General features: G+C 41.0%; 1 protein-coding gene across 3 annotated transcripts in view; it reads left to right on the top strand.

Moving 5' to 3' along the window:
* RAPGEF4 (Rap guanine nucleotide exchange factor 4) overlaps window positions 1-26,828 on the top strand; it is a 309,492-nt gene that overhangs the window by 58,883 nt on the left and 223,781 nt on the right. For 2 of the 3 annotated variants that reach the window (XM_025404812.1, XM_025404813.1), the window contains exons 3-4: window positions 240-328; window positions 17,690-17,836. In XM_025404812.1, coding sequence (XP_025260597.1) covers window positions 240-328; window positions 17,690-17,836 — 236 coding nt within the window. Of the gene's footprint in view, window positions 1-239; window positions 329-17,689; window positions 17,837-25,226; window positions 25,621-26,828 lie in introns of those variants that run through there. The other variant, XM_025404814.1, reaches the window with a different exon arrangement.

Raw genomic sequence — 26,828 nt, forward strand, 5'->3', positions numbered from 1 at the left:
AAGTATGATAGAGTTCTCTTTAACAAGGTTCCACTTCACAGGATATTGAATAAATAGGATATAGCTTTGTTGACAGATGAGGTAAAGAAAAACATGTCATGTTCCTTTGGGCAAGAGTTAGGGGAAGGGTGGTAAGCTCAGTTAGGTCCAAGACATGCTTGGACCAGTGAAAAACTATCAGATCCTACAGTAAAACCAACTTGTATCTGTTATATTTATATCACTGTTTTTTTCCCCAGTATTTCGCCAGGGTGATATTGGAACAAACTGGTATGCTGTCTTGGCAGGGTCTTTGGATGTTAAAGTATCTGAGACCAGCAGTCACCAGGTAATATGCTCTATTTTTTTGAAAGGATTTATTTTTTTTAAAGACATATTATCCCTGTGTCTTTTATGCCATTACAATTACATTTTCAAGTCCATTTCTTCTTTCCTACAATAAGGGGTTTGGCAGTGTTTGTTTGATTCCTTTATTAAGTTACTCAACAAACACCTATTGAATGTCTTCTCTGATTTGAGTATGATGCCAGGTGTCAAAACATGAAATGCAAGAACACATTGGATGCTTTCTAGGAGCTTGTAGTCTATTTGGAAATGCAAGCAATTGCAATGTGACACAAATTGCTGTGTAGGGTGAAATGTGAGTGAAAGGGAAGGAGAAGAAGTCTTCCTATGTTTCCTCTTGGATCCTTTCTCCATCATTGTATCTTGAATTTTCTTTGGCCTAGAAGTGATCCCCTCATCGGCCTTGTAGGAGCTCTGGTGATGCAAGGGAAATACAGTTGATGCAGTCCCCCTAAAATCTCTATTTCTCTGCCTTGTCTTTGCAAATGTGGAAGGCTAATAATATTGTTTTCCTTCTGAAGTACAGCGCTGGTTTTATTTTCATTAGTCACCTCTGAGGAGTTTGGCATCCTAGTAGATGAAACTCATTCTTTTTTCTGTTCACAAAATGTATGAATATTTAAAAAACAAAAACAAAATTAAAAAAGAAAGAAAAATATTAAAAAAAGAAAAAATATATGAATATTTAAAGTCAAATCCAGGGCCTTCTTTCACATCTGCAGTGACTCTTGCGCTGTCATTAAGACATGTGGCCAAAATGTACACAACCTCACTGTTTAGAGCCAAGAATCTCGAGTCTGAAAAGTATGACCCATAAAAGGCCACCATCAGGTGTCACTATGAAAATGTTCCAAGTATTATTTCCACATATTCAGAATTCAGAAAAAACAAAAACTGAAGAGAATTAGTTCATTGTAAAATCTGAAAGAATTACTGAAAAAAATTAAAGAATTAGTTAAAGGGACAAGTAACTTTCTGCCAAGTATCATATTTAAGACAATGTTTTGGAGCCTTTTTCATAGGTAGCACACTTCAAATGTGAGAAAAATTCATGACACACCAAATTTGAAGTTTAAATTTTTTAGGAACTTGTATGCATATTGAAGTTGTGGGCAGTCACCATCTTAAAAATGGAGTGGTGTCCCAAAAGATTGCTGGTAAGGTGGGCATTTGGAATTTGCAATGTAGTTTCCTGGGTGATACCCATTGTAATGGATGGTTAAATTCTCAGGCCAGTGTCCAAATCCTGTGTAATCCATAGTATACTCTTTCTGTGCATCAGTGCATGAAAATTCCATTAGACACAGCGTGGAACCTGTGCTTCCCAACTTTGATGGTACTTTTCCTCTTCCTGTCTCTCACGAGGTTGGCTTTCTCTTGGATTTCAGAGAGAGTCAAGGTGAGAGGTGGGTTTTGATTCTGGTAAGCTGCCTCAGTTTCGAATGGGAAGGAGAACAGCTAGCATTTCTTGGATATTTGCCATATCCAGTATAACCAAGATATTTATCCATATATAATTTATCCAATCCTTCGTGGATGTTTACTTGGCAGTGTTCCAAGCACTTAACAGGTATTTATTTACTTCTTTAATCCTCAAGTCAACCATGAGGTAGGTCGTATTACTGTTCTCATTTTGCAGATGAGAAAACGAAGTCCCCAAGTGGTTAAATAACTTACCTCAAGTATTATATCTAGAAATTAGAGAAACCAAGATTAAAACCCAAGCAGTCAGGCACCTGAACAGATGCTCTTCGCCACTGCTCTCCACCATTTGACTCTTAAGAAACATGATGCAACATGCAACTTCCCTCTCTCCCTGCCTTTTGTCATCCTTTCAGATTACCCCGTGTCCTTCCTTTCTGCATATCTCCTACCTTGTGGGTGCTGTTCTGGTGGGGACTCTCTGGGCCTTTTTACTCAGAGCCGCTCCTGGTACTTCCCTTCCCCAGGTTTCACCTGCATAGATGTGCCCTGGGGACAGGGCCTGCAGCAGGATCATTCTGCTCAGTTCCTCCTGCAGCTAGAGTGGGTCCTGAATGAGTGATAATGGAGAGAGTGGAGAAGCTAAAAAGAGAAATGTGACAAAAGAGAAGAATGGGAAGTAAGATGAGAATTAAGGAGGAGAAAAGAAAGAAGAGGAAATCTCAGGAAGGAGAGAGAAGCTGAATCAGAAAAGGAAGAGCAGATGTGCCTAAGAGGATGATAAATAACACCAGCTCTTATGTGCTGACACACCAGATGTGAAAGCTGGCTGAGATTTTGATGGTATTAAAATAGTATCTGGCCAGGGGCTTCAGGAATATTGCCCTTGACCAGTTATCTCTCACCATGGCATCCTGGCAGGGTTATTAGCTACAGATTTAACCATTTTAACTAAACTTTTAATTTTAGATTTATCTGTAATGCAGAGAACTCTGTAAAACCAATGCAGAGAACTTTCCTAAGCTGGGCTCGGTCTTCTTTTAGTTGTTAGGAATATTTAATTTAATACCAAAGCCAGCTTACTACTTCCTTTATGTATTTCATCCCACAATGTTCAACCAGAGTTTTCTGGATGGATTTGTGTCACTAAAATAAAAGGAAGAGAAAGCTCATTGACCCCTATACCTTCTAGCCCTCTAGAGTACAGTCTGAGATAAACAGGGCCCAGCCTTCCAGCCAGTTCTGAGGGCTGGACATGGTCCAGCGACATGGGAGAAAGAAGCTAAGGAGAATGACCAAGATGGCAGAGCCTCCTTCCATGCCAAGATGCTTGCAAGGGAGAAACAAAACTGCCATATCTACCCATGCTGGCCTTGTGATGGCTCTGGGTGTCTGCCCACTAGCAATGTGGTAAAGCAGGGGGATTGTTTAACATGGCCGAGTAGTGCCCCATACAAGTCAGGGTTCTTTGGAGGAACAGAAGCACTAAGAGATAGAGATGGAGAGAGAGAGACAGGTTTTTTTTTTTAGGAACTGGCTCACATGATTTCGGGGGCTGGCAGGTCTGAAGTCTAGAGCTGGCAGGCTGGAGATTCAGGTAAGAGTTATTGGCAGAAGCAGAATTCCTTCTTCTTTGGGAAACCTCAAGGAAAACCAGTTTGCTCTTAGGCTTTCAGATGAGTAGATGAGGCACACGCACATCATGGAGGGTGATCTACTTTAAGGTCTACTGATTGTAAACGTTAATCACATCTAAAAAGTATCTTTACAGCAACATCTAGGTTAGTATTTAACCAAACTACTGGCCATTATTGTCTAGCTAAGTTGACACATACAATTAACCATAATAGACCCCAATGAGGGGGGAAATGGGGTTGGGTGAAGGCCATGGGTGAGGAGCAAGGAGAGACCTGGAATTCCTACCCCTAGAGACCAGAAACAATCATTGCTGAGTGCCTTCCTTGTGTGGCTCGTGCGAGGGGTTCCATGGACATTAACTGAACTAATCGTTAGGCATTTGTGTCCTGTTTTACCAAAGGCTTGAAAACAAGGCTCAGTGACTTAGGTGCAGCTTTCCCAGGGCCACACACGTGTACGTGGGCAAACTGAGATTTGAATTCAGGTCTGATGTCCTCCAAATTGCATGTTCTTCTGCTGGGCGCACACATGTGAACAGAGGTGTGAGGAGGATGATAAAAGTGAAGGAAGAAAAGTTATGAGAGTCTAAGAGAAAACTGAGGAAAGAGAAAAGAGGTGATGGCACAGAGTCAAGTCTTTCAGGGAGGACAGGGCAGAGTTTCTTGCCAGCCTGCCCCTTGCTGCCCTGCATGTCTGCCTTCTCACCTGAGAGCCAGAGGGATGTAGTGACAAATTCCCAAAGTTAGCACTAGGTTTTAGCCCCTTAGTGGGGTGTGAGCCAGGATGATGGAAGAAGAGCGGGAGTGGCTGCTGGCAATGGGGCGCCTACGACAGGAAGCTCTGTGACCAGTGTGCCACAAGCGTTATCCCACCGGCACTCACCACACTGCCCTCCCCTTAGTGCTGTGGTTTGTCTCATTTTAGAGGCCAGATATTCAACAGCTTGCCCAAGGTCACAAAGCTGCTGGATGTCTGGGCCAGTTCTTTGTGATTCTGCAGCTCAATGCTTGCCCATCATGGTTGTATAGATGCCACCCAGAAGGACCAGAAGGGGAAGGAAGAGAGGTGGGGGCCGAGCCAGCCATTAAGGAATAAGGAATGCAGGGAGGAGCTTTTGCCTTGCAGCTTCTCCAACTCGCACCTGGGTGTCTGATGTAGCTCTCAGCTCCACAGCCCTTCCCTCTAAGCCCACTGCCCAGGTACTATTGGGGGCATTCCTCCTCCCACCCTCTCTTTGATCTGGTGATGCACATTGAAAGGGGTGAGGCCCTCCCTCCAAAGGGCTTCCGGATTAGAGGGTAGGGTAGATAAGTGTAGTTGATAGGGAGGGAAAGTGAGGTACACGGTGCGCAAGATGGAGGCAAAATGGTTAGAACTGACGGTGATGGGATGTGGAGGTGTAGAGAGAAAGGGAGTCTCCTGACTTGGGTGAAGAGGTGGACAGTGATGCTACTAATGGAAATGGGAATACATGAGGGAGACCACCTTTCCCAGATTCTGCAATAGTATTTTACGCTATATGTTTATTAGGTATGTATATTAGTCCATTTTCATGCTGCTGAGAAAGGCATACCTGAGACTGGGGCAATTTACAAAAGAAATAAGTTTATTAGACTTATAGTTTCACATGGCTGGAGAGACCTCCCAATCATGGCAGAAGGCAAGAATGAGCAAGTCACATCTTACATGGATGGCAGCAGGCAAAGAGAGCTTGTGCAGGGAAACTCCCATTTTTAAAACCATCAGATCTTGTGAGATTTATTCACTGTCAGAGAACAGCACAGGAAAGACCCACACCCATAATTCAATTACCTTCCACTGGGTTCCTCTTGCAACACATGGGAATTGTGGGAGTTATAATTCAAGATGAGATTTAGGTGAGGACACAGCCAAACCATATCATTCCATCCCTGACCACTGCCAAATCTCATGTCCTCACATTTCAAAACCAATCATGCCTTCTCAACAGTCCCCCAAAGTCTTAATTCATTTCAGCATTAACGCAAAAGTCCACAGTCCAATGTCTTATCTGAGACAAGGCAAGTCCTTTCTGCCTACGCGTGTGTAAAATTAAAAGCAACTTAGTTACTTCCTAAATACAATGGGGGTACAGGCGTTCGTTAAATACAGCCATTCCAAATGGGAGAAATTGGCCAAAACAAAGGCTACAGGTCCCAGTCCGAAATCCAGCAGGGCAGTCAAATCTTAAAGCTCCAAAATGATCTCCTTGGACTCCATGTCTCACATTCAGGTCACGCTGATGCAAGAGGTGGGTTCCCATAGTCTTGGGCAGCTCGGTCCCTGTGACTTTGCAGAGTATAGCCTCCCTTCTGGTTGCTTTCATGGGCTGGCATTGAGTGTATGTGGCTTTTCCAGGTGTACAGTGCAAGCTGTCAGTGGATCTACCATTCTGGGATCTGGAGGATGATGGACCTTTTTTCACAGCTCCACTAGGTGGTGCCCCAGTAGGGACTCTGTGTGGGGGCTCCAACCCCACATTTCCCTTCTGCACTGCCCTAGCAGAGGTTCTCCATGAAAGCCTCGCCCCTGCAGCATACTTCTGCCTGGACTTCCAGGTATTTCCATACGTTCTCTGAAATCTAGGCAGAGGTTCCCAAACCTCAATTCTTGACTTCTGTACACCTGCAGGTTCAACACCACATGGAAGCTGCCAAGGCTTGGGGCTTGCACCCTCTGAAGCCATGGCCTGAACTGTACCTTGGCCCCTTTTAGTCATAGCTGGAGTGGCTAGGCGGCAGGGCACCAAGTTCCTAGGCTGCACATAGCACCAGTACCCTGGGCTTGGCCCATGAAACTATTTTTTCCTCCTAGGCCTCTGAGCCTGTGATGGGAGGGGCTGCCATGAAGACCTCTGACATGCCCTAGAGACATTTTCCCCATTGTCTTGGGGAGTAACATTTGGCTCCTTGTTGCTTATGCAAATTTCTGTAGCTGGCTTGAATTTCTTCTCAGAAAATGGGATTTTATTTTCTATCACATTGTCAGGCTGCAAATTTTCCAAACTTTTATGCTCTGCTTCCCTTATAAAACTGAATGCCTTTAACAGCACACAAGTCAACTCTTGAATGCTTTGCTGTGTAGAAATTTCTTCTGCCAGATACCCTAAATCTGGCAGATGCCACCAGTGTCTTTGCTAAAACATAATAAGAGCCACCTTTGCTCCAGTTCCCAACTAGTTCCTCATCTCCATCTGAGACCACCTCAGCCTGGATTTGTCCATATTATTAATCAGCATTTTGGTCAAAGCCATTCAACAAGTCTCTAGGGAGTTCCAAACTTTCCCACATTTTCGTGTCTTTTTCTGAGCCCTCCAAACTGTTCCATCCTCTGCCTGTTACCTAGTTCCAAAGTCGCTTCCACATTTTCAGGTATCTTTTCAGCAGCACCCCACTCCAGTGGTACCAATGTACTCTATTAGTTCATTCTCATGCTGCTGATAAAGACATACCTGAGACTGGGCAATTTACAAAAGAAAGAGGTTTACTGGACTTACAGTTCCATGTGGCTAGGGAGACCTCACAATCATGGTGGAAGGCAAGGAGGAGCAAGTCACATCTTATGTGGATGGCAGCAGACAAAGAGCTTATGCAGGAAAACTCCCATTTTTAAAACCATCACATCTCATGAGACTCATTCACTATCATGAGAACAATGCAGAAAAGACCCACCCCTATAATTCAATTTCTTTCCACTGGTTCCTCCCATGACATGTGGGACTTGTGGGAGTTACAATTCAAGGTGAGATTTGGGTGGGGACACAGCCAAACTATCAGTATGAATGATTTGATGGAATTTTTTCTGAAAAAAAAAAAAAAATCAACCTCTTTCTTTTATATGGTGGTAGATAGATATATCTGTATATAAATTTCAAGAATACATAGGGTGTAACTATTCTATTTGACTCAAATTCATATTGCCTTCCTGTTTCAAGTTAATATTACTTATTCTCCCTTCTTGTCATTCCCTTATATTTTTTGCTGACTAGGTTAAAAAACACACAGCTTCTTCTATGTGATTGGTTTAGCAGATTCTTCCTGAATTTTTGAATGCCGGGTTGAGGGTCCTACTTATTTTTCATCAGCGATATCCCCAGAGCATGTAGTAGAAACTGTTCGTTTACAGAGCATTTCAGGAACTGTCTTTGGTGTGAGCCCACCCTGTTTAGGAAATAGCTGTGCTGTTTCTTGCTCAGTGCCTGATGCCCAGTGTCTGCTCAGGATGATGCAGTGGTGAGCCTGGGAACGGGGAGTACCTGTGGCCTCCTGAGCCCATCCAGCATTCCGCCCCTGCTCTCCTGTGCTTTAGGCAGTGCGTGCAGTCATTTCCTGGAGAATCTGCAAAGCCTGCAAGGCATCTGCTCCCAAGGGCACCTGCTCGCAAGCTCCTCCAGTGTCCGTGGCGGGGTGGAGAGGGGAAACGGAGATCCTCTTCTGCCCCCAGATCACTGAAGCCTAAAATTATTTTTTAAAAAGTCATGATTCTATATTTGAGAGAAGTATTAACTACAGACTTTTTGATGAGTGCTGATGTATACTTCAGGCCCTCTCTTATGAAGGGAGGATGGAGAAAAAAGCTATCCGGCTGTAGGACTGAAATGACTCACCTTCCAGTGTCACCCCTGGTCAGCCCACTCACCAGAATGGCCAGAAGTTGGCCATTGCAGGAGGCGTGAGCTGCAGGCTGACTGGGCCTTACCCTGCGGGTCTTCTCTGGGCTCAGGAAGCATCAGATAGTGGCATGGATTCCTGCTGAGCAGGGAAACCCACTCCTTTCCCCTCTCATAGTCAGCCCTTTCCAGGCAGGCCACAGCCACATGCTGCTTCTCCTTTCTGTTTTCCTCTCAGTCAAGTTTCCCTAATTTAAGGTTTCAAGAGACTGGAGGGGAGACAATAGTGCCTGGACGGGAGGAACGGTGGGCTCTGCCTTCTGGGGAGCTGGGGCTGCGTTGCTTTCATTTCTTTTGTTACTGCCTTGAAAACATGTTTGTCCTAAGAATTCTAGGAAATGCATAGATTATTCTGTCCCTATTACTTTCAGAAACTTTTAGAGGCTGACAAATCCTTGTAATTATCTTTCTATAAATTATATTTATTCCACTACTCTATATAAAATGAAACCTACTGCAACACTCTTACCACTATGTGTAATTGTCAGAGGCATCTCTCCCATTTGCTCAGACACCCTTCCTACCTTGGCCATTCTTCATCTTAACCCAAGAAAAAGAGCACCCAGAAGGGGACTGCCCACAGACCACTTCATCCTTCTAAGGTGTCCCAACCTGGCTGACACGTTCACATAGATTTCCACTGGGAGCATCCACTTGGCTTCCATCAGGGATTAATCCTTCCATTTCACCAATAATATCTGTCCGCACCTACAGTCTCTTACCTGAGCCTAACCAGGACCCATCTACCTCCAGATCCCCACTGCTGCACTCACCTGCACAAGATCCTCTCCTGTCTTGGCGCCTATGTAACTTGAAAGTTACATAGGGCTAAAAGTCAGATATTTTACATTCCCACTAGAATGAATAATACTATGGGTGTATTTTTTCTCAGTAATATTTTAATCGATTTAGAATTAGAGATGAACATTGGGACAAGTTATAAGCAATAAATAACAAGCTTAAAAACAATAAATAGAGTTATAAATCTCACTGTATCAGATATTATCCAGCTGTGTGTGTGTGTGTGTGTGTGTGTGTGTGTGTGTGTGTGTGTGTTTACTTCAGAGACAGAAAGAAAGGGAGAGAGAAGGTCCTGTTTTTTTTCTGCAGATTTTATAAGTGAGGAGCTTTTTTGGCATAGGAAGTATCAAAATCCTAGATATATATAAGATTTTAAATTAATCTTTACATCCCAAAAAGTAAAAAGCCTTTTCCAGTCATAGGAAAGAAGAATTTCTGATGACTGCTGACAGAATAAAGTTTATATTGCAAGATAGAAAATGGATGGTTTATTAATTCTTTAAAACTTTTACATTTCTATCACAGATGCTTATTTAAAGCTTTAGTATTTACCTAATGCAACCCACGGTGGTTAAATTCAGAACTCCTTTGGAATTCTATTGCCACTTAATTGGCTGTGGGTATTCACAGTTAGATTACCTGTAAATTGGGGATAATAGCTGTTATCTGAAATGAGCCGATGTATGCAAAGCACTTAGTACAAAGCCTGGGATAGAGCCAGAGGGTCTGTGCTTTTTGAAATTACCATTTCAGGAAAAGTTGGTTACAATGACTGCAATGCTGTTGTTTTATCACAAGAGGGCAGTGCCAGAATAGAAAATGCAGGAAATGTACTTGGGATTTGAAACAGTAGAAGTTTAACAATATTGTTCAGCCATTTCATGGATCAGAGAATCCGGGCTGCACTTGGCCTTGGTCATCACTTAATTTCATCCCTTCATCTGTCACTGTGAAATTATCTGGCACATTTTAGCTCAATTTCAGAAAAAAATCTCATACTAGTTTTCTCCATAAAGTAAAATAATATGCTTTTATTTGCCTTCTCTTTTTTCCTTCTACAGTAACAAATATGTTTTTAAGCATTGCATTTTTGTTTACAAAATTTGAAGAACACGTGTGTTTCACTGTAATGTGGATCTCTCTACCTCTGTCTGTCTTTCTCTCTTTGCCTCTCTGATTCTTCTATTCGCTCATTTCACTCCATTATTTTCAAACAGAGAACACTGCCATCATTGGAAACATTTTTTTCTGAGCACATTTATTGAGCCCATAAAACGTGAAAAGTGCCAAGTCCACAGCAGTTGTTTGTAATCTCTTCCTACTTGTCTATGCTCAGGTCAGGCTATTTGTTAGGAGCTGATTGGGAGTTTATTGAGCATCCTGCATCCTGTATTTAGTTTTGTTGCCATGTAATTCTTTGTTTGGGTGGTTGGATGCAAAACTGCGTCACAATGCTGGACAGACTGGCTCTCCACTGAAATGAGGCTGGCCTCCCTGATTCAGTTACCAGAATGCTAATGCTAGTCCATTCTCATCAAATCTTCCTGCGGCGGGCTTGCCTGGTCTTGTTAAGCTTTGTTGAACGTACTGATTCCAGGGAAGTGTTCTAAATGCAACAACTCTTGTCTTTGCTGTTTGTTAGAAAACACATTTGCCTGAGAAGTATTTTGCCCTCTTGCTCTGGCAGGAAATGCTTCTGACAGCACATACAATCTAACATCTTGAAAAATTAAGAGATTGGGTTCCATTTAATTTTATTACTTTAGATGACTTGGAGCACTCAGTAAATTCCAGCACTAAATTCAAGTTTGTGAAATAATCCCAGGTGCTGTGAAACTTAATGGCAAGTGTTGCCTATAGGCCTAAAATAAAACTTATAAAAACATTTGCCTTGTAAGAATTTATGTTCACACCTGTGAATAGCCACTGCAGTCCAGCCTGGGCAACACAAGACCTCGTCTCTAAGAAAGAAAAAAATATGTTTCTGTCTCCACACATTTAAAGGACCAATTATTTTTCCCTTGGTGTTAACTCAATATATGTCCAAAACAATAAATTTGCCATGAGACAATGGACTCTTCTTGATCCATGAATATGGAAGTGAGTTAAATGTGCATAATAAGATGATCTGATAGCCCTTGAAGTTACAGTACAATTTTTAGAAAATCTTGATGTACTTACCACAGAGAATTCTTATGTCTGTTTACTTGATTGTTAGCTATTTTAAATTCCATCAGAATACCTATAACTTGCGTAAGTTGGATTTCAGCTGATGCTTATAGACATTATTTATTTGCAAGGCACAAGTACCTTAGCTTGGCTACCAATCTTAGTTATCAGTGACACATAACCATTGGCTTTCTTAACACCATTCCCATTTCCATACTGTTTACTATATTTATTTTATTTTATTTTATTTTTTTTTTTTTTGAGACAGAGTCTCGCTCTGTAGCCCAGGCTGGAGTGCAGTGGCCGGATCTCAGCTCACTGCAGGCTCCGCCTCCCGGGTTCACGCCATTCTCCGGCCTCAGCCTCCCGAGTAGCTGGGACTACAGGCGCCCGCCATCTCGCCCGGCTATTTTTTGTATTTCTTAGTAGAGACGGGGTTTCACTGTGTTCGCCAGGATGGTCTCGATCTCCTGACCTCGTGATCCGCCCATCTCGGCCTCCCAAAGTGCTGGGATTACAGGCTTGAGCCACCGCGCCCGGCCTGTTTACTATATTTATAATGAAACAAATAAAATGCCTCATATGAGAATGCCTGCTTTAAGAAAACCCAGTGTACCATAACTCAGACGCACAAAGCGGATAAATTAAGGGGTGATTAGTTGCAGTACAAAAGGATTCTTTGATTTACAGCAGGGTTTGTCAGAAGGGCTCCTTTGAATACAAGCTCCCCCAGAGAGCTGAAGTGTTTTGCAGATCATTCAATCCACTTGACATCCAGACTAGGGGACAGAGAAACTTGGAATTTAAGTGTTGAAAGCCATCATTAGTTGAAGATTAACGAAATGAATATAGAGATTCTCTATTATTTAAATGACAGAAAAAAACCGCTTTGCTTTTTAGAAATATGGATAACCCATACATGTATGTGACTAAGTTAGAAATAATAATTTCCATTGTTTATGGAGCACCTATTATGTGCCAGAAACTAAACAGCACTATATGGATTCTGTGTACTACTTTATTTCTATTTAATACTGCTAATGATCTTACAAGAAAACTTGTGCCCATTTTACAAATGAGGATACTGAGGCTCTGGGGAACATTTGCCAAAGTCCACAGGTCGGTCATTGGCAGAGATAAGTTTTGAATTAAGTCTACCAAGGCCCCTGGCTGTTCTACTGTGCTGCTTCTGGGGGATTTTCCCTGCTGAGCATTGTGTGTTCTGACCGTGGTTAGCCTCCACGTGGGAGTCCTTTGCCTGATGCCCTGCCTTCCAGCATGGGCGGCTTCATCGCCATCTTTATTAACTTACCTAATGCAAGCTTTTATGAGTGAAGTTAACTGGACCCTGCATATCCCACTGAAAACACTGTGCCAAGACAGTGCTCATGACTTACTTCAGCTGGTGCCCGGCTGGGTAAAGGAGGAGAACCTGGAATCTGGGGGGCATCCATGATGGAGGTGGGAAATGTCTCCAAGACATGTTCAGGCAGTGCTGGGCAGGAGGGGCAGAGGAAGCAGGAAGGTGGTGTAACACAGCCCCCAGGTTAGTGTGGGGAGGACCGAGGCTGTTCTAACCAGGGGTAGCATGATAAGGCTTGGCCTGCTGATGGGCGGCAGTCAAAAGCAGGCCCAGCGGTGGAGATGGGCAGCGGGCAGGCTGCCTAAGAGGTCTGGCCACAGAAGGACTGCCAGAGAGGAACTGGGACCCAGGAAGGGCTGTCAGGACAAGATACTGTGACTTTGAGAAGAATTAGGGTACCTGGCAGGTTAGCGAGGCAGAGACTCTGAAAGACAGAAACTTAGTTTCTCCAACCAGGGTCAGAACTCAGTTATTAGAACTGGGGCACAGGATCAGAGTGGGAAAAGCAGAAATGCTGATTTTATTTTATTTTTTTAGAGACAGAGTCTTGCTGTGACTCCCAGGCTGGAATGCAATGGTGGGATCATAGCCCATTGTAACTTTGAGCTCCTGGAATTAAGGGATCCTCCTGCCTCACCCTCATGAGTAGCTGGGACCATAGGCAAACACCACCAGGCCTGGCTAATTTTTTATTTTTTTTAGAGATGGGGGTCTTGCTATGTTGCCCAGGCTGGTCTTAAATTCCTGGCTTCAAGCAAATCTCTCACCTCCCCTCCAGCAAGTGCTGGGATAACAGGCATGAGTGATTCAATTCAATTCTTAATTACCCATTTGTGATTGTTTAAATTTCCCCTAATGAATAAGAGGATTGCCTGGGATAGATTTGATCCTCTAAGGAGGATCAAGTGGACCTCAATATTGGAATTGGAGGATTAGAGGAGGAGCAATGCCAAATGTTTTATATTTTCCTAATGATTTGGACTTATTTGGTATTCAATAAATATACAGATTGGCTGACTGAAGTAAGAATCAATATGAATTAAATTGGTACCTTAACTGAACCTTGGCCAAGAGGTACTTATACTTCCTAGGACAATCTAAGAAGAATGTGGGTAGATCATTAGACTGACTAGGTTCTAGTCTCAGCTCTTCTACTTACTAGCCATCATCTTGGGCAAGTCACTGAATATCCTTGAGCCTGATTTGCTTAACTTATAAAATAGCAATAGTACTATTGATATTGTTGGATTGTGTTAGTATGAGTGTCCACAATTTATTAAGCATGTGTTTTGAGTCAGGCACTATGCAAAGCAGTTTAAATACATTATCTCATTCACCTGTTGTGAGGAACAAATGAGACATCGTCATTGAGACACTTGGCCAGTGTGTGGCCCAGTCCTCGCTCACACACATACAGATCAGCATGCATGCTGCTGCACAGTGGGACTAAGAGTGGGTGGATGATTAAGTAAGGATGTCTGTGTTTTAGAAGGAGGAAAAGGAGTGATCCAGTGGACTGAGAGGTGAGATAGCTGGATCAGATTGGAGGAAAAAGCCAGATGGCATGTCGGTGATATGCCAGAGGCAATTTTGTGTGTGTGTTCCCATCAGCCCTTGTTATCTAGTAGAATTGATCTCAGGTAACCCAGTATGTTTTCCTAACAGAATGAAGTCTTCCCATATGTCACCCAAAACATACTGCACTTACGGTGTGTCTGATGCAAGTGGTAAGTGACACTTTGGCCTCTGTCCTTATTACAGAAGTCTCTTTGGGAATGCTGGTTTGGTCCGGTACCTCCCCAGAGGTCTCAGTGCAATTTAGGACCCACAGCCATCTTGGCTCACCCACCCCTGTGTTTTGGGTTTCCCCAGAAGCAGACCTGGAGAAAAGGATTTGGCTACTAGTGGTTTTTTGGAGATGATCTTGGGAAGTATGATAACAGAGTGGGAAAGTGAGACAAAGAAGAAAGGAAAGCCAATCAAAGTGTTCTAATAAGAGCGTTTCCACTCTGGGCAACTGGGCTCACTCCTTCAGGAGGCCCGCTGAGAAACTGTGAAGGGCAAGGAAGCTGGGGTGTTTATCTTCCCACTCTCATGTCCTACCACTCTCATGGCAATGATTGCCCCTTAAAGGCATTAACTGCCCAGCACTCTGCCCTCAGGCAGAGCGAGGGTGCAGATGCTTGAAGTGGCACACTGCACAGGGCCATCCAGAAAGCTACAGATGACCTCAGGGGTGAGTGGGGAATCTGGCAGGGCTCCAGCAGCATCTGCTAAACCACCATCGCATACTGAAGTCAGGTTTTTAAATCTTCACTTTCCTTTTGAAAGTTCTCAAAACAAATTGCCATCTTACGACAAAATAGGACATTCTTTCACTGTTACCATTTCATGTTCCCTGCATAGGTGCTGATTGCTTTCTTCAGTCTCTGTGTTACTGTAAACATCTTCTTTCAGATGGCATCACTGAATATTAATCTGCAAATGAGCAGAAAATTAATAAAAGTGTTCTTTTGAATAGTCCCTATTAAATAAGTGTTGAGACATGAGCAGTATGTGTAAGCATAAAAGAAATGGTTATGTTACATCCAGAAACAGACACTTTCAGCAGCAGGCAAAGGCAGGCATTAAGCCCATCTATAGGGTTTCAGACTTGGAATCCTGACCCATGGAGATCTGGTCAGATGTTAGTGTTGACATCTAAGAGTGCTGCTTCTATACCCACTCACATTCATTCTGTCCACTCTTACCCTGCCTTTCAGCATACATGCTGAGCAACATATATTGGTACTGCTAAGTGAGAGAACATTTGGATGTCAATTTCTTTATTTGAAAATTACTGTGTCGGCACATTGCAAGGCCCTGCCTGTGATTTAAATGTAAATAAGGGCTAGCACCCATAGACTGTAAAGATAGTGAATAGTCTTTAGGGTGAAAATGTTCTTCTTGGCACCTTCTATTTCTCTGTGCCCAATTATCCCAGTGCCCAACCATACCTCCCAAATTCATTCAGATTTCTAAGTAAATTTGTCCTAAAAAATACTCAAAATCTGCTGAAAGTAAAGTTTGAACTTGTAAAGTATACTCCTTTCAGGTGAGGTTTTCCAGTCATACTTTTAAGATCATATCTTATAATTTGTGACTCCTTGTCCTTAAATTTGAGTGGACCCAGTGTGAAAGAGAAGATCTAGAAAGGGCTGATTCCACACTTAATTCTGGTAGAAGAATTGATTCCTGAAACGAGCCCAGAGTGCTTGAGCCGATGACTACAGCTGGGTACTCACTGGCGTGGTTTTCCGCTTACAGAGGCGGTCCTGACACAGAAATACAATGAGGAGTACAGTTGGCAGAACTGCCGTGATGAAATTTTGTTGTATGTGATAAAGCATGAGTCAGATCGAAATCTCCTGGGAAAATCCAAGAACAAATCCAATCTTACGTCTTTATTACAAGAGTTGATTATTGGCGAAAGACAGGCTCACCTGTGTCTCCCAGCCTCTGTATTTCTTTGTGTACTGTTTGGTGACAAACTACTCGTGTTGGGGATGGGAGGTGAGAAAGAAGACTGATTAATCCATAAACTGTACAACTAGCTCAGGAATAACTGAGAGATTCCTAGTTCTTTTGCATTATACTTCGCAAATAACCATATGTATGTAAAATATGTGGATGATGTTAGTGGTATTACTTAGGGTCCATTTCAAGTTTTTAAGACATGCTGGAAAGTACAAAGTAGGCAAAAGAATTCTTTCCGAAGGGTTCAGGTGATAGAAAAATGAAATAGGCTAGTGGGAACTTCAGGGAACCTGCTATTCCAGAGAATTGTGAAAGTCTGTGATTTATCATAAGCTATCTTGTGTGTTTACTAGCATTTAAAAATTGCTCAGAAAAACCTAACTCATTGACTACTGATATTTCAGTTCTGGGGATATTTTCCTGAGTGAATTTGTTTGCAGTTGCCTTTCTGGAAAATTTATTAGCAGGCTTTTCTTAACTTCTTCCCTGATCTTTTGTTCTTTTCTGAGATATTATTGATTTTATTTTCCCAAACGTAATTTTATATGGTAATATCTGTTCAGAAGCAATTTGCTATGGTTGAAGGAACTGAATTCTTACGGGCATTTGTCTTAGTAATGTGGTTACAGAGTCACTAACTTGATCTTAATAACATTTGCCTATTATCGTATATTAGATGCATGAAAGGAAAACTGGGCTTTCTAACTCAGAGGATTACCCTTGTGTGTCTCCCTTAGTTTATAATGCCTTACAAAATTAATGTCCAGGTGATTTTAGTGGCTATTTGCATTATTTGAAACTAGTTAGGATTAAATCCAAACGTTATCACCAGTGTTGCATGCAGAGAGGAAATTACTTTTTTTGGTACGCCTTAAGAAACTTTTTAATCATCAATTCATGACATTTTATAAACTAGTCACACTGTACTTCATCGGATGCTGTTTTTACTCTGCTGTGGCTGCAGGAGGCAGCATGATACAAAAATCTTGTAGTCTTATCGTCAGATTTGGTTAGAATCCCGCCACTGCTTATCAACTGTGTGAACTGGGGCTGTGTAGATCCAGCACTGTGACTCTCAGCTTCCTCATCTTGTCAAGACAGACAGTGCCAGTTTCATATTGAAATATTGTAACAGCACTCTCTAACTTAAAAAAAAAAAACAACCACCGAGCTCAGCTTCAATAGATTTCTCCTCTTTTCTGAAAACAGATAGTAGTTGTATAAAAGGGTAAGATTCCTGCTGGCAGCTTTATTCATAATATCCTCAAAGTAGAAACAACCCAAATGTCCACCAGTAGGAGGATGATAAGCAAATTGAAGCACACCTACGTTATGGGAAACTACTCATGAATAAAAGGAAGAACTTATGGATCCATGCACCAACATGGATGAATCTTACAGACATTATGTTGAGCGGAAAAGAAACCAGGCACAAACAGGAGAATATCGTCTGACTTCTTTTCCATGAAGTTCTAAAACAGGCAAAATCTTTTCATGGCAGAAATCAGAACAAGTGGTCTGAGGGTCTTGCCTGGAAAGGGGCACGAGGGGACTTTTGGGGTTGATAGAAATATTCTGTCTTGATCTGTGTGGTAATTACACCGGTATATATATTTGTCAAGACTTGTTGGACTATACGATTAAATTGGATGTTTTACTTTGGACAAATTATACTTCAGTTAAAGGAAAGAAAACACCTATCCATTACATGTTTAATTTTCTAATGACTAGTTTTTTGGGATCCTTAGGATGCCGTGACCATCTGTACCCTGGGAATTGGGACGGCCTTTGGAGAGTCCATTCTGGACAACACACCCCGCCATGCAACCATCGTTACCAGGGAGAGCAGTGAACTGCTCCGCATTGAGCAGAAGGACTTCAAGGCACTATGGGAGGTGAGCCCTAAGGCTTCTTTGTCAATTAATGCAGTTTCAGAAAAGAAAGGGAGCTGCCACATGGATAATGGCATTACAGTCAAGCCTTAATGTGTTCTGTTCTGAGCTGGTAGATGGAATTTAATTTTCAAAACTTGTTTTTGAAATGAGTGAATGAAAAAGCCATTTTGACACAAGACATCCTTTTTTTTTTGTTTAATTTAGTGCTTGCTCAATTTTCTGTAGTTTGACATACCTTATAATTATTTCTTGAATGACCATAGAGTGTTTTATGTATTTTCTCCCTCCTTTTCCACAGATGTATTCTTAACCAGGGAACAAAATACTTTGACATTTTCTTTTGCATTTTAAAAATCATCATTGACATGTTCCCTGGGAAAGTGGAATGAATGGGGTTAACATCTGCTTCATTTAAATGCTTTTAAAAATGATGTGCCCTATAATAAGATATGAAAAATGGAGGTACATAAAGATGTCTGGTTACTTGCCAACTTCAAAATGCATAGGTGGCACAGCAGTGGATGGATGCAACTGGTCCTAGTAGCTTTTGCATTTACCGATGCTTACCAGAGCCCCTTAAAGTATTGCACTAATTTACAAGAAGTATGAGGAATAAATCATCTTATATGCAGTCATGGCAAATAGAACACTTATAAAGGCCCAGCTAAGCCTTGCATCTTTTAGACTCGTTCTTTTCAGTTCTTTAAGCTTCTGATTTTAACCTGCTCCTTGTCTTTGTCCTTAGCTCAGTATGTCCAAGTGTTAACCCATCAAGCTGCAGGCTTCGCCACTGGTCCCAGTGTGGCTAAGATTTTAAACCTGATCTAAAAAGAATTTTGTGTAATCAAATAGTTTCCTCCAGAGCCAAACAAATGGCAGATGCATTAAGGGAGCCAACCTGCAGGTGAATGAGTCATGCTTTGCCTTAAAAGTCATGCAAAGCCTTGGAAGGCCTTGGTGGTGAAACCTGTTACTTTTATTCTTGGCAGTAGTGAATAAATTGTGAGGTTACTTGTTTGAAATATTTCTCTTAGAAAATATTAAAGAGCTCCAACCGTTCTGTAAAGTTCAGAGACAAAAGCTAGTTTTAGGAAGGAAAATCGAAAGTAGGTTTGCATGAGGTGTATGTGGAGAGATTTTCTGTCAATTAAAAGGGACGAAGCTTGAGGCAAATAAGCCACTTTTTGGATCTTTCATTTTAAAAGGTAAACTGAAAAGTCTTTTTCAAAAGGGGTGTTTGGAAAACTGGTTTTCAGAACAAAAATGATTTCTAACTGTGATGTGTGTCATTATAACCACTTTTGTCTGTGATGACTTACTCAAATTGCTGAGAGAGGATGGTTTGCGGAAATATTTTAAAAATTTATTTTAATTAGGAGCCCTTAGTGCTGAGAAGGAAGCTTCTAAGAGGTTGCTACCTGTGAACATTAAAACAAACTTATTATTAAAAAAAATTTCAAACAGACAGAAAATCAAAAAGAATAGTACAATGAACACCATTCACCCCCACCGAATTCAGCAGTTGTTAATGCAGAGCCATATTGGCTTCGGCTTTGCTTGTTTTTTTTTTTTTGGTAAACTACTTTATTGTAAATGATAGACAAATAACATTTCTCCCTAAATATTCAGCATATATCTCAAAAAACTTAGAATATCCTGTTACATGCCCTAATGCCATTATCTCACCTATAAAACTAATAATATCCTAATATTATCTAATACCCAGTCTGTATTTCAAATGTCCTTAATCATCTCATAAATATCTTTTATAGCTTTGTTTCAAACCAGTCTCCAATAAAGAGCCATGTCTTACATTTGATTGTTATATCTAAGTCTCTCTCTCTCTCTCTCCCCTGCCTCTCCTTTTCTCTCTTACTTTCCGCCTGCCCCATCATGGCATTGACTTGTTAAAAAGGCCAGGTCAGTTTCTCCCAAATTCAAGATCTGTCTGCTTGTTTTTCTCATGGTATCTTTTTTTGCACTTCTATCCCAGGGTTTCCTATAAATGGAAATTAGGCTAAAGGTTTGATTAGATCAAGTCAAACGTTTTGGGCAAGAAAATGTGAAAAGTGATGCTAAAGACATCAGGAGGATTATAATGTCTGGTTTCTCTGTTGATGCTAAGTTTGATCCCTTGGTTAGGTTGTATCAGAGTACATTTTAGGACTGTTTTCTACAGATCTTTCCCTTAGAGGAAAAATATTTAATAGGGACATTGATATGGAGGGCTGTCGTTGCTATCTAAAACCTTGCCACCTGTTTTGCAGTTCAGTGGGTCCACCTCTTCACCTGTAACCTCAGAGCATGATTTGTGATCTCCCTTGCCATTGGCTTAAGTGTACTGGGGACAACATTCAGAGAGACATTTGGAGTTGATAAGAGCGGATAGGTTTTAGTCTAACCTCTTTTACAGGGTGGGGACTGAAATCGCATAGTGAGTAAGAGATTAGTCAGATGTTTCATTTTATTTGCCTGTTCATGCAAATAAGTGTAGAGTGTGAATTAGATGCTCAATCAATGTTTTAATTGTCTAAAGTGAAAATGCAGTAAACCCCATTATCTAGCAATCTGTTAATCAGGACTTCATTAACGGGCACACTTGTGCACATACAGTACATGATAATCCTAAAAAATTATAAACAGTATGGCGATTCCTCAAGGATCTAGAACTAGATGTACCATATGACCCAGCCATCCCATTACTGGGTATATACCCAAAGGATTATAAATTATGCTGCTATAAAGACACATGCACACGTATGTTTATTGCAGCACTATTCACAATAGCAAAGACTTGGAATCAACCCAAATGTCCATCAGTGACAGATTGGATTAAGAAAATGTGGCACATATACACCATGGAATACTATGCAGCCATAAAAAAGGATGAGTTTGTGTCCTTTGTAGGGACATGGATGCAGCTGGAAACCATCATTCTTAGCAAACTATCACAAGAACAGAAAACCAAACACCGCATGTTCTCACTCATAGGTGGGAACTGAACAATGAGAACACTTGGACTCAGGAAGGGGAACATCACACACCGGGGCCTATCATGGGGAGGGGGGAGGGGGGAGGGATTGCATTGGGAGTTATACCTGATGTAAATGACGAGTTGATGGGTGCAGCACAGCAACATGGCACAAGTATACATATGTAACAAACCTGCACGTTATGCACATGTACCCTACAACTTAAAGTATAATAATAATAATAAATTTTAAAAAAAATTATACAACTCTAAAGTACCTTCTGAATAAAAAAGATTGAATTCTGTTTATTGTCTATTCGTTTATTCATAATATACAGAGTATCTCCCATGTGTTAGGTACATGTATATGTATGTATGTGGGTATACTCAGATGTTTGTATATTTATACATACATACAAATCTGTATGCTTCTGCTCTCAGGGTAGGGGCTTCTGTTCCATTTAGAGCAGACAGAAAATAAAAATCATAGAATCTCAGAGCATAATGTATCATTAAATAACTTTAGGTGCATGATTGGAATATCGGTGATGTATACATGGCATATATAGCGCTAATATGCTTGCAAAATATTTGATAACCGGAATGCCTGTTCTTTGATATGTCAGATAATAGGGTTAGTAAAATTAATCCATCCTTGTTCTGGTAAAATCCATCCTGTGCTGGTATCTGTTAGCAAAATTTAAACCCAAGCTCACACTGTCAGCAGAAGCCTAAGTCATCTAGATCACCCGAATATCAAAGGGGAAGAACCATACAGGGAAGAATTACGTATTCAGGATTCAGGCCGACTCCTGAGTCATCACTGAAATGTAAGAGCACAAACAGAAGGCATCAGATGGTGGGAATGTAAACTAGTACAACCACTATGGAAAACAGTGTGGAGATTCCTTAACGAACAAAAATAGAAATACCATTTGATCCAGCGATCCCAACTCTGGGTATCTACCCAGAGGAAAAGAAGTCATTTTACAAAAAAGATACTTGCACATGCATGTTTGTAGCAGCACAATTTACAATTCCAAAAATATGGAACCAGCTCAAATGCCCATCAGTCAATGAGTGGATAAAGAAATTGTGAGATATATATATATATAATGGAATACTACTCAGCCATAAAAAGTAACAAAATCATAGCATTCGTAGCAATCTGGGTGGAAATGGAGACCATTATCCTAAGTGAAGTAACTCAGGAATAGGATACCAAACATCGTACGTTCTCACTCATACATGGGAGCTAAGCTATGAGGATGCAAAGGCATAAGAATGACACAGTAGACTTTGGGGACTTGGGGGAAAGGGGAGAGAGGGGTGAGGGATAAAAGACTACCATTGGGTACAGAGTACACTGCTCAGGTGATGGATGCACAAAAATCTCAGAAGTCACCACTAAAAAACTTATTCATGTAACCAAATGCCACCCATTCCCCAAAAGCCTATTGAAATTTTTTTAAAAAGAGAAAAAAAACCCCACTAAAATGTATATCATGCAAACATAAAAAGAAAACAGCAGCAAGGTCAACTGGATAAGGCCTCCACCATCAGGGAGGTAAGGTGCTCAGAGTTCAGTGTTCGGTGACAGGTTCCAAATAGTAAAAATTAGAGAATCAGAGGCCTCTGAATCAGAGGCCCTGTGTCTAAATTTGCATGTTCATCTCAGTTGAGTGTTTGCTTTTGAGGAATGTCCTGGTGGGCTCATTTCATGGCAGGCACTCTTATGTTGGGCTTTGTTTCCTTGTAGGTGCTCTTACTGTCACTTATAGGGGCTGCAGGCTAGAACACTCCCATCAGGATTCTGAGTTGCTTCTAACTGAAAATTATGGTCCCTAATCACTAACAGGTAGCACAGTCAAAAAGTAGTCCTTTAATAGACTGAGCAAATACTCTACTTTATATCTTGCACTTGGGACTTTAATGGTAGCACAAAGCTAGGGAATTCCTTTTCTTTTCCAGGTCAAGGGCAAGTTTCCTAGGCTTCCTCAGGTGTGCCCTCAGAGAACCATCCCCAATACCTCTTGCTTTATATTGTCTATTCCATCCCCAATACCTCTTGCTTTATATTGTCTATTCTGCTGTAAGTCAAATAGGCAACACTCAGAGTATTTTTTAAAAATCATCATCATAAATGTGATCAGAAGCATTTCCTCAATGGTCTCTATAAATCTATCAAATAAAATAAATATTCCCTAAGATATAACTGAGGTAGCAGCTTGGCACTTTTTTTTCTTTTGTACCCTACATCTTTCCTAATGAAAATGACCTGTTTTCCTTCTCCCTTTCCCTGTTTCAATTGCCAATTTTGGTCAGATCTGAGGGTGCTGGGTTGCTCTATCTTAAAGTCAGGTCATATTTTCTTAGCTTGAATGAATTATGTTAAGTTTATTCAGATTTGGTAAATAATGCCTCTCTCCATTTACACTGCTTTAATGTTAGAACTTAATAAAAAATATTAACCAGGGTATAAAATATCTCATTTTCCAGTAACATTTCAGGAAGGAGGCAGAGATGGAGAGAGATAAATATTGGAGACAGTATGTTTCTGAATTATATACAGAAGAAAATGGATTTAAAAGTCTTAGAATACCATTTTTAGTTCTTAAGACAATTATAATTTACATTTAAACTCTTTGACACTAGTGGCATTTTCTACCCTCAGTAAGGAAGTTAAATGGCAAAGCAGTTAACTGTAAGTTTGGGAGCTTAGAGCAGTTATTATATTAATAGTTGATCTAAGATTATAGGTATTTTATGATTGATAGTAGCTCTTGGAAGAAATACAAAACTGATCTATTATCCAAGTCCATGAATTTCTGTTCAGCGCAGAGAGTATAAGAGGGTTTCCAATGGCTAGAACAAACCAGTGAGGGTTTTGTTGGGTTTTCTTCTTGGCTTTCTGTCTGATGTTGTGTTTGTATGAGGATGATTTCAGGTTTGTGGCATGTTTTGATATCTTTACATGGAATATTTCAAATACATGAAATTGAATGAGGTGATAAGTCCACTGTGTTCAGGAAAGTAGATTAGAGAGGTGCTCTTGGTTAAATCCATAAAAAATGCTTCTGAGAGGCCCTTGAACTTGCGTTTACCACCTGTTTACCTGTAGTTCAATTGCATGAACACCATTCTGGAAAAATTTCCCTGTTACCGTGAGCCATGTTTGAGCATATTCAAAATAATAACACATATTTGTAAGTATGTTCTTAAAAATTAAAGACAATAATAAAATTACAGAGCCATTAAAAATAAAAGCAATGTTTTACATTTGTAGTCTGACTCTTGTCACAATAAAAGTGATTTCTTAGCTGTGATTGTTATCTGGAAGCCTCTTGACATACTATTGTGATTTTATTCCAACCAGGGCAAAATGTGTCATGGAGAGCTGTTGCTTGGATATAATGATTGGCACATCAGATTTACTCCTCAAATGTGTCTGTGGCCTCAGTAAACATTGTTAACTGACTGAAAATGTATTTCATGCTTTATGAGATACAAAACTGAGTGGTAAAAATAAGAAAGTTAACATTTCTGTCTTAAGAAAAGCCATTAGTAAATAGGGATATTAATCAGAATAATGAATGCTGTTGAAGAAATATGTTTATGACTGTCTCTATTCCCTAATTTTCAGAATGTTTATTTTTCTGTAAGATTCTATCAGATATGTTGACAGTTGTGGAACCAAAAAGCTTTTTAGTTACTTCTATTTACTGACTTTTTTTAGAGTAAATAGGGGAAAATCCCTTTTCCATTAATAATCTTTCAAGCCACAGTGAGAATAAGGATTGTTTGAAGCAACAGCAGCTTAGCCTTTGCTAAGGTGCTTTAAAAACGCTGTTAGAATAATATACCTTCCAGAGGCACCTGCTCTTGTTCCAATAGGCTTGATGTTTCTATCTGTCTGTAGCTGTCAGAAAAATGAAAGCCAAATACTTAAAAATTAATGTCTCAGAACACAGATATCCCAGAAGTTCTCAGGTAAATTGTATGGCTTTATCCACCATACCAACAATTTCAGGTTGTTTCACTTTTGCATTAATGGTAGGCTTTCCAGGTTTATATTTAATGGGCTTGGGTATTGAGTTAGGACTGCGTGGCCCACCTGCAGACAAGGCAGCCCCTTGCCTGCCTGATAATGCACAGGGACCGAGACCCATACCCTCATCGGGAGTAACCAGAGCCTCAAAGCCAAGGGGCCTGTATTCTCCCAAGTCAGGAGCCCGAGCTTACTTTTGGCAACTTTGGAGCTTGTACTGTAGGGTTACTTCTCAGGCCAGAAATTTGCATCAAAGGACTAAGAAAAATATATCTAAAAATAAACATGAAAGCCAAGACTTCATGCCAGGAACTCCAGCCACACACATCCTGTTGGCTGGTTCTCTAGTCTTTCTCCTCACAGTTCTGATTCTTTTAAACCAAGCGGAAGCCTGCTTCGATGACTTGGACTTATGTCTGCACCAGGGTCTCATTCCTGTGTCTTCAAGCTTTTCCATGGAGTGGCAAAATGATTCAAATCCAGAAAGGAAGGGAGTGAAGTTATTAGGAGCTAACTAAAGTTAAAAAAAAAAAAAAAAAAAAAAAAAAAAGGAAGTGTTTTCTTATTGCCTTAGACTGCCTGAGCTTTCCTGGAGAACCATCAGCACCGGTTTCCTCTCTGTGGACTGAGATCCACTCAGTGGTAGACACGAACAGGGAATGAACGGCAATGAAGGTACATTTTGCTGATCAAATAAAGGATAGATATTCACTGGATGTCTGAGACCTTTGAGAGACAGAAAAAGAAGGACGTATGCTCTACAAGGTCAGAATGGATCTTTTTATTTTTTAGTGAAGGGTGGGAGAGTGGGGAAATACTACATGTTACTGTTTGCATTTTGGAATTATGCTCAAAAACATCTCTGGCTTTTCTAATTATGTTCCACCAGACCCAAATATGTACCATGGCAGGGACATAATTTGATTTTATCTTTGTTTGTGGTGTGTGTGGGGCCAGGGGGTGAGTGGTGGCTCATCTTTCTGTTAGTGAAGCGTGTTTATTTAGCCTGATGATCTTAAATATGTTTCTAGAAGATAAATAAAGGTAGCTGTTCATAACTAGGCAGAGTAACATTTATCACAGCAAAGTTACATACATGTATTTGTCTAGTGACATATTTGAATGACACATATTAAAAATGAATTTTGTTCAAGGAAACAGATTGTGGGTGATGGTGTTTCACCCTCCAGGCCCCTGGAAGGTATTTTGCCTGTAGCTCTCAGACTCAATGAAGTCCTTGGTGTTTATGGGCATTCTGTTACATTATTGATAACTGAGAGTTCTACCTGCTCCCCAAGCAATGATTTCACTATTTCTCAGAAGATGATCAGGGGGTCTGAGCAGATCAAGGCTTGGCTGGCAAATGCTAGGAATGCCCATGTGCTGTACGGTGGGCCTGCCGGCAGAGTGCTATAACCAGTAGCTGCTTTCTCTGAGCTGGCGCTACTTTGGGTGTTCATTTCAGGAGTGTAGAGTGAACACTCACATCTTTGAGGAGCTGCTGTTAAAAGAGTTTCTGAGATGTTTCCCTTGGCTGTGCACTAGCCAGGACTCTATTGACACCTCACCCCTACTCTCTCCCCTGCACTGTTCTCTTATACTGGGCCCCCTCACTCACTCAGCTAAGCTACTGAGCAGCCTGCCCTTCTCAGTAGCCGCTCACCTCAACAGTAATTGATGCCACATTAAACATTTAATCTCTAAGAAGCTTCTGTCATATTCAGCAAACATACTTGTTTCCACCAGGTGGAGGTGCAAAATGCACCGTGTTTGCCTTTCTGTGGTTTACAATCTAGTGGAGAAGACAATCATAGACACAAATACGAGACAAACTGAAAAATACTCTAAGAAAGATCCAGCGTGCTAAAGGACAGGGGCAGAGCAAGAAGAGATCCATTTCCACCAAGGGCCTCATTTCATCCAAGGACAAAGAGATCTGCTTCTGAATTCTTATGTGGGTAGCAAGGCTGTTT

This window comes from Theropithecus gelada, chromosome 12 (genome assembly GCF_003255815.1).
Source record: "Theropithecus gelada isolate Dixy chromosome 12, Tgel_1.0, whole genome shotgun sequence".
NCBI classification, from domain to species: domain Eukaryota; kingdom Metazoa; phylum Chordata; class Mammalia; order Primates; family Cercopithecidae; genus Theropithecus; species Theropithecus gelada.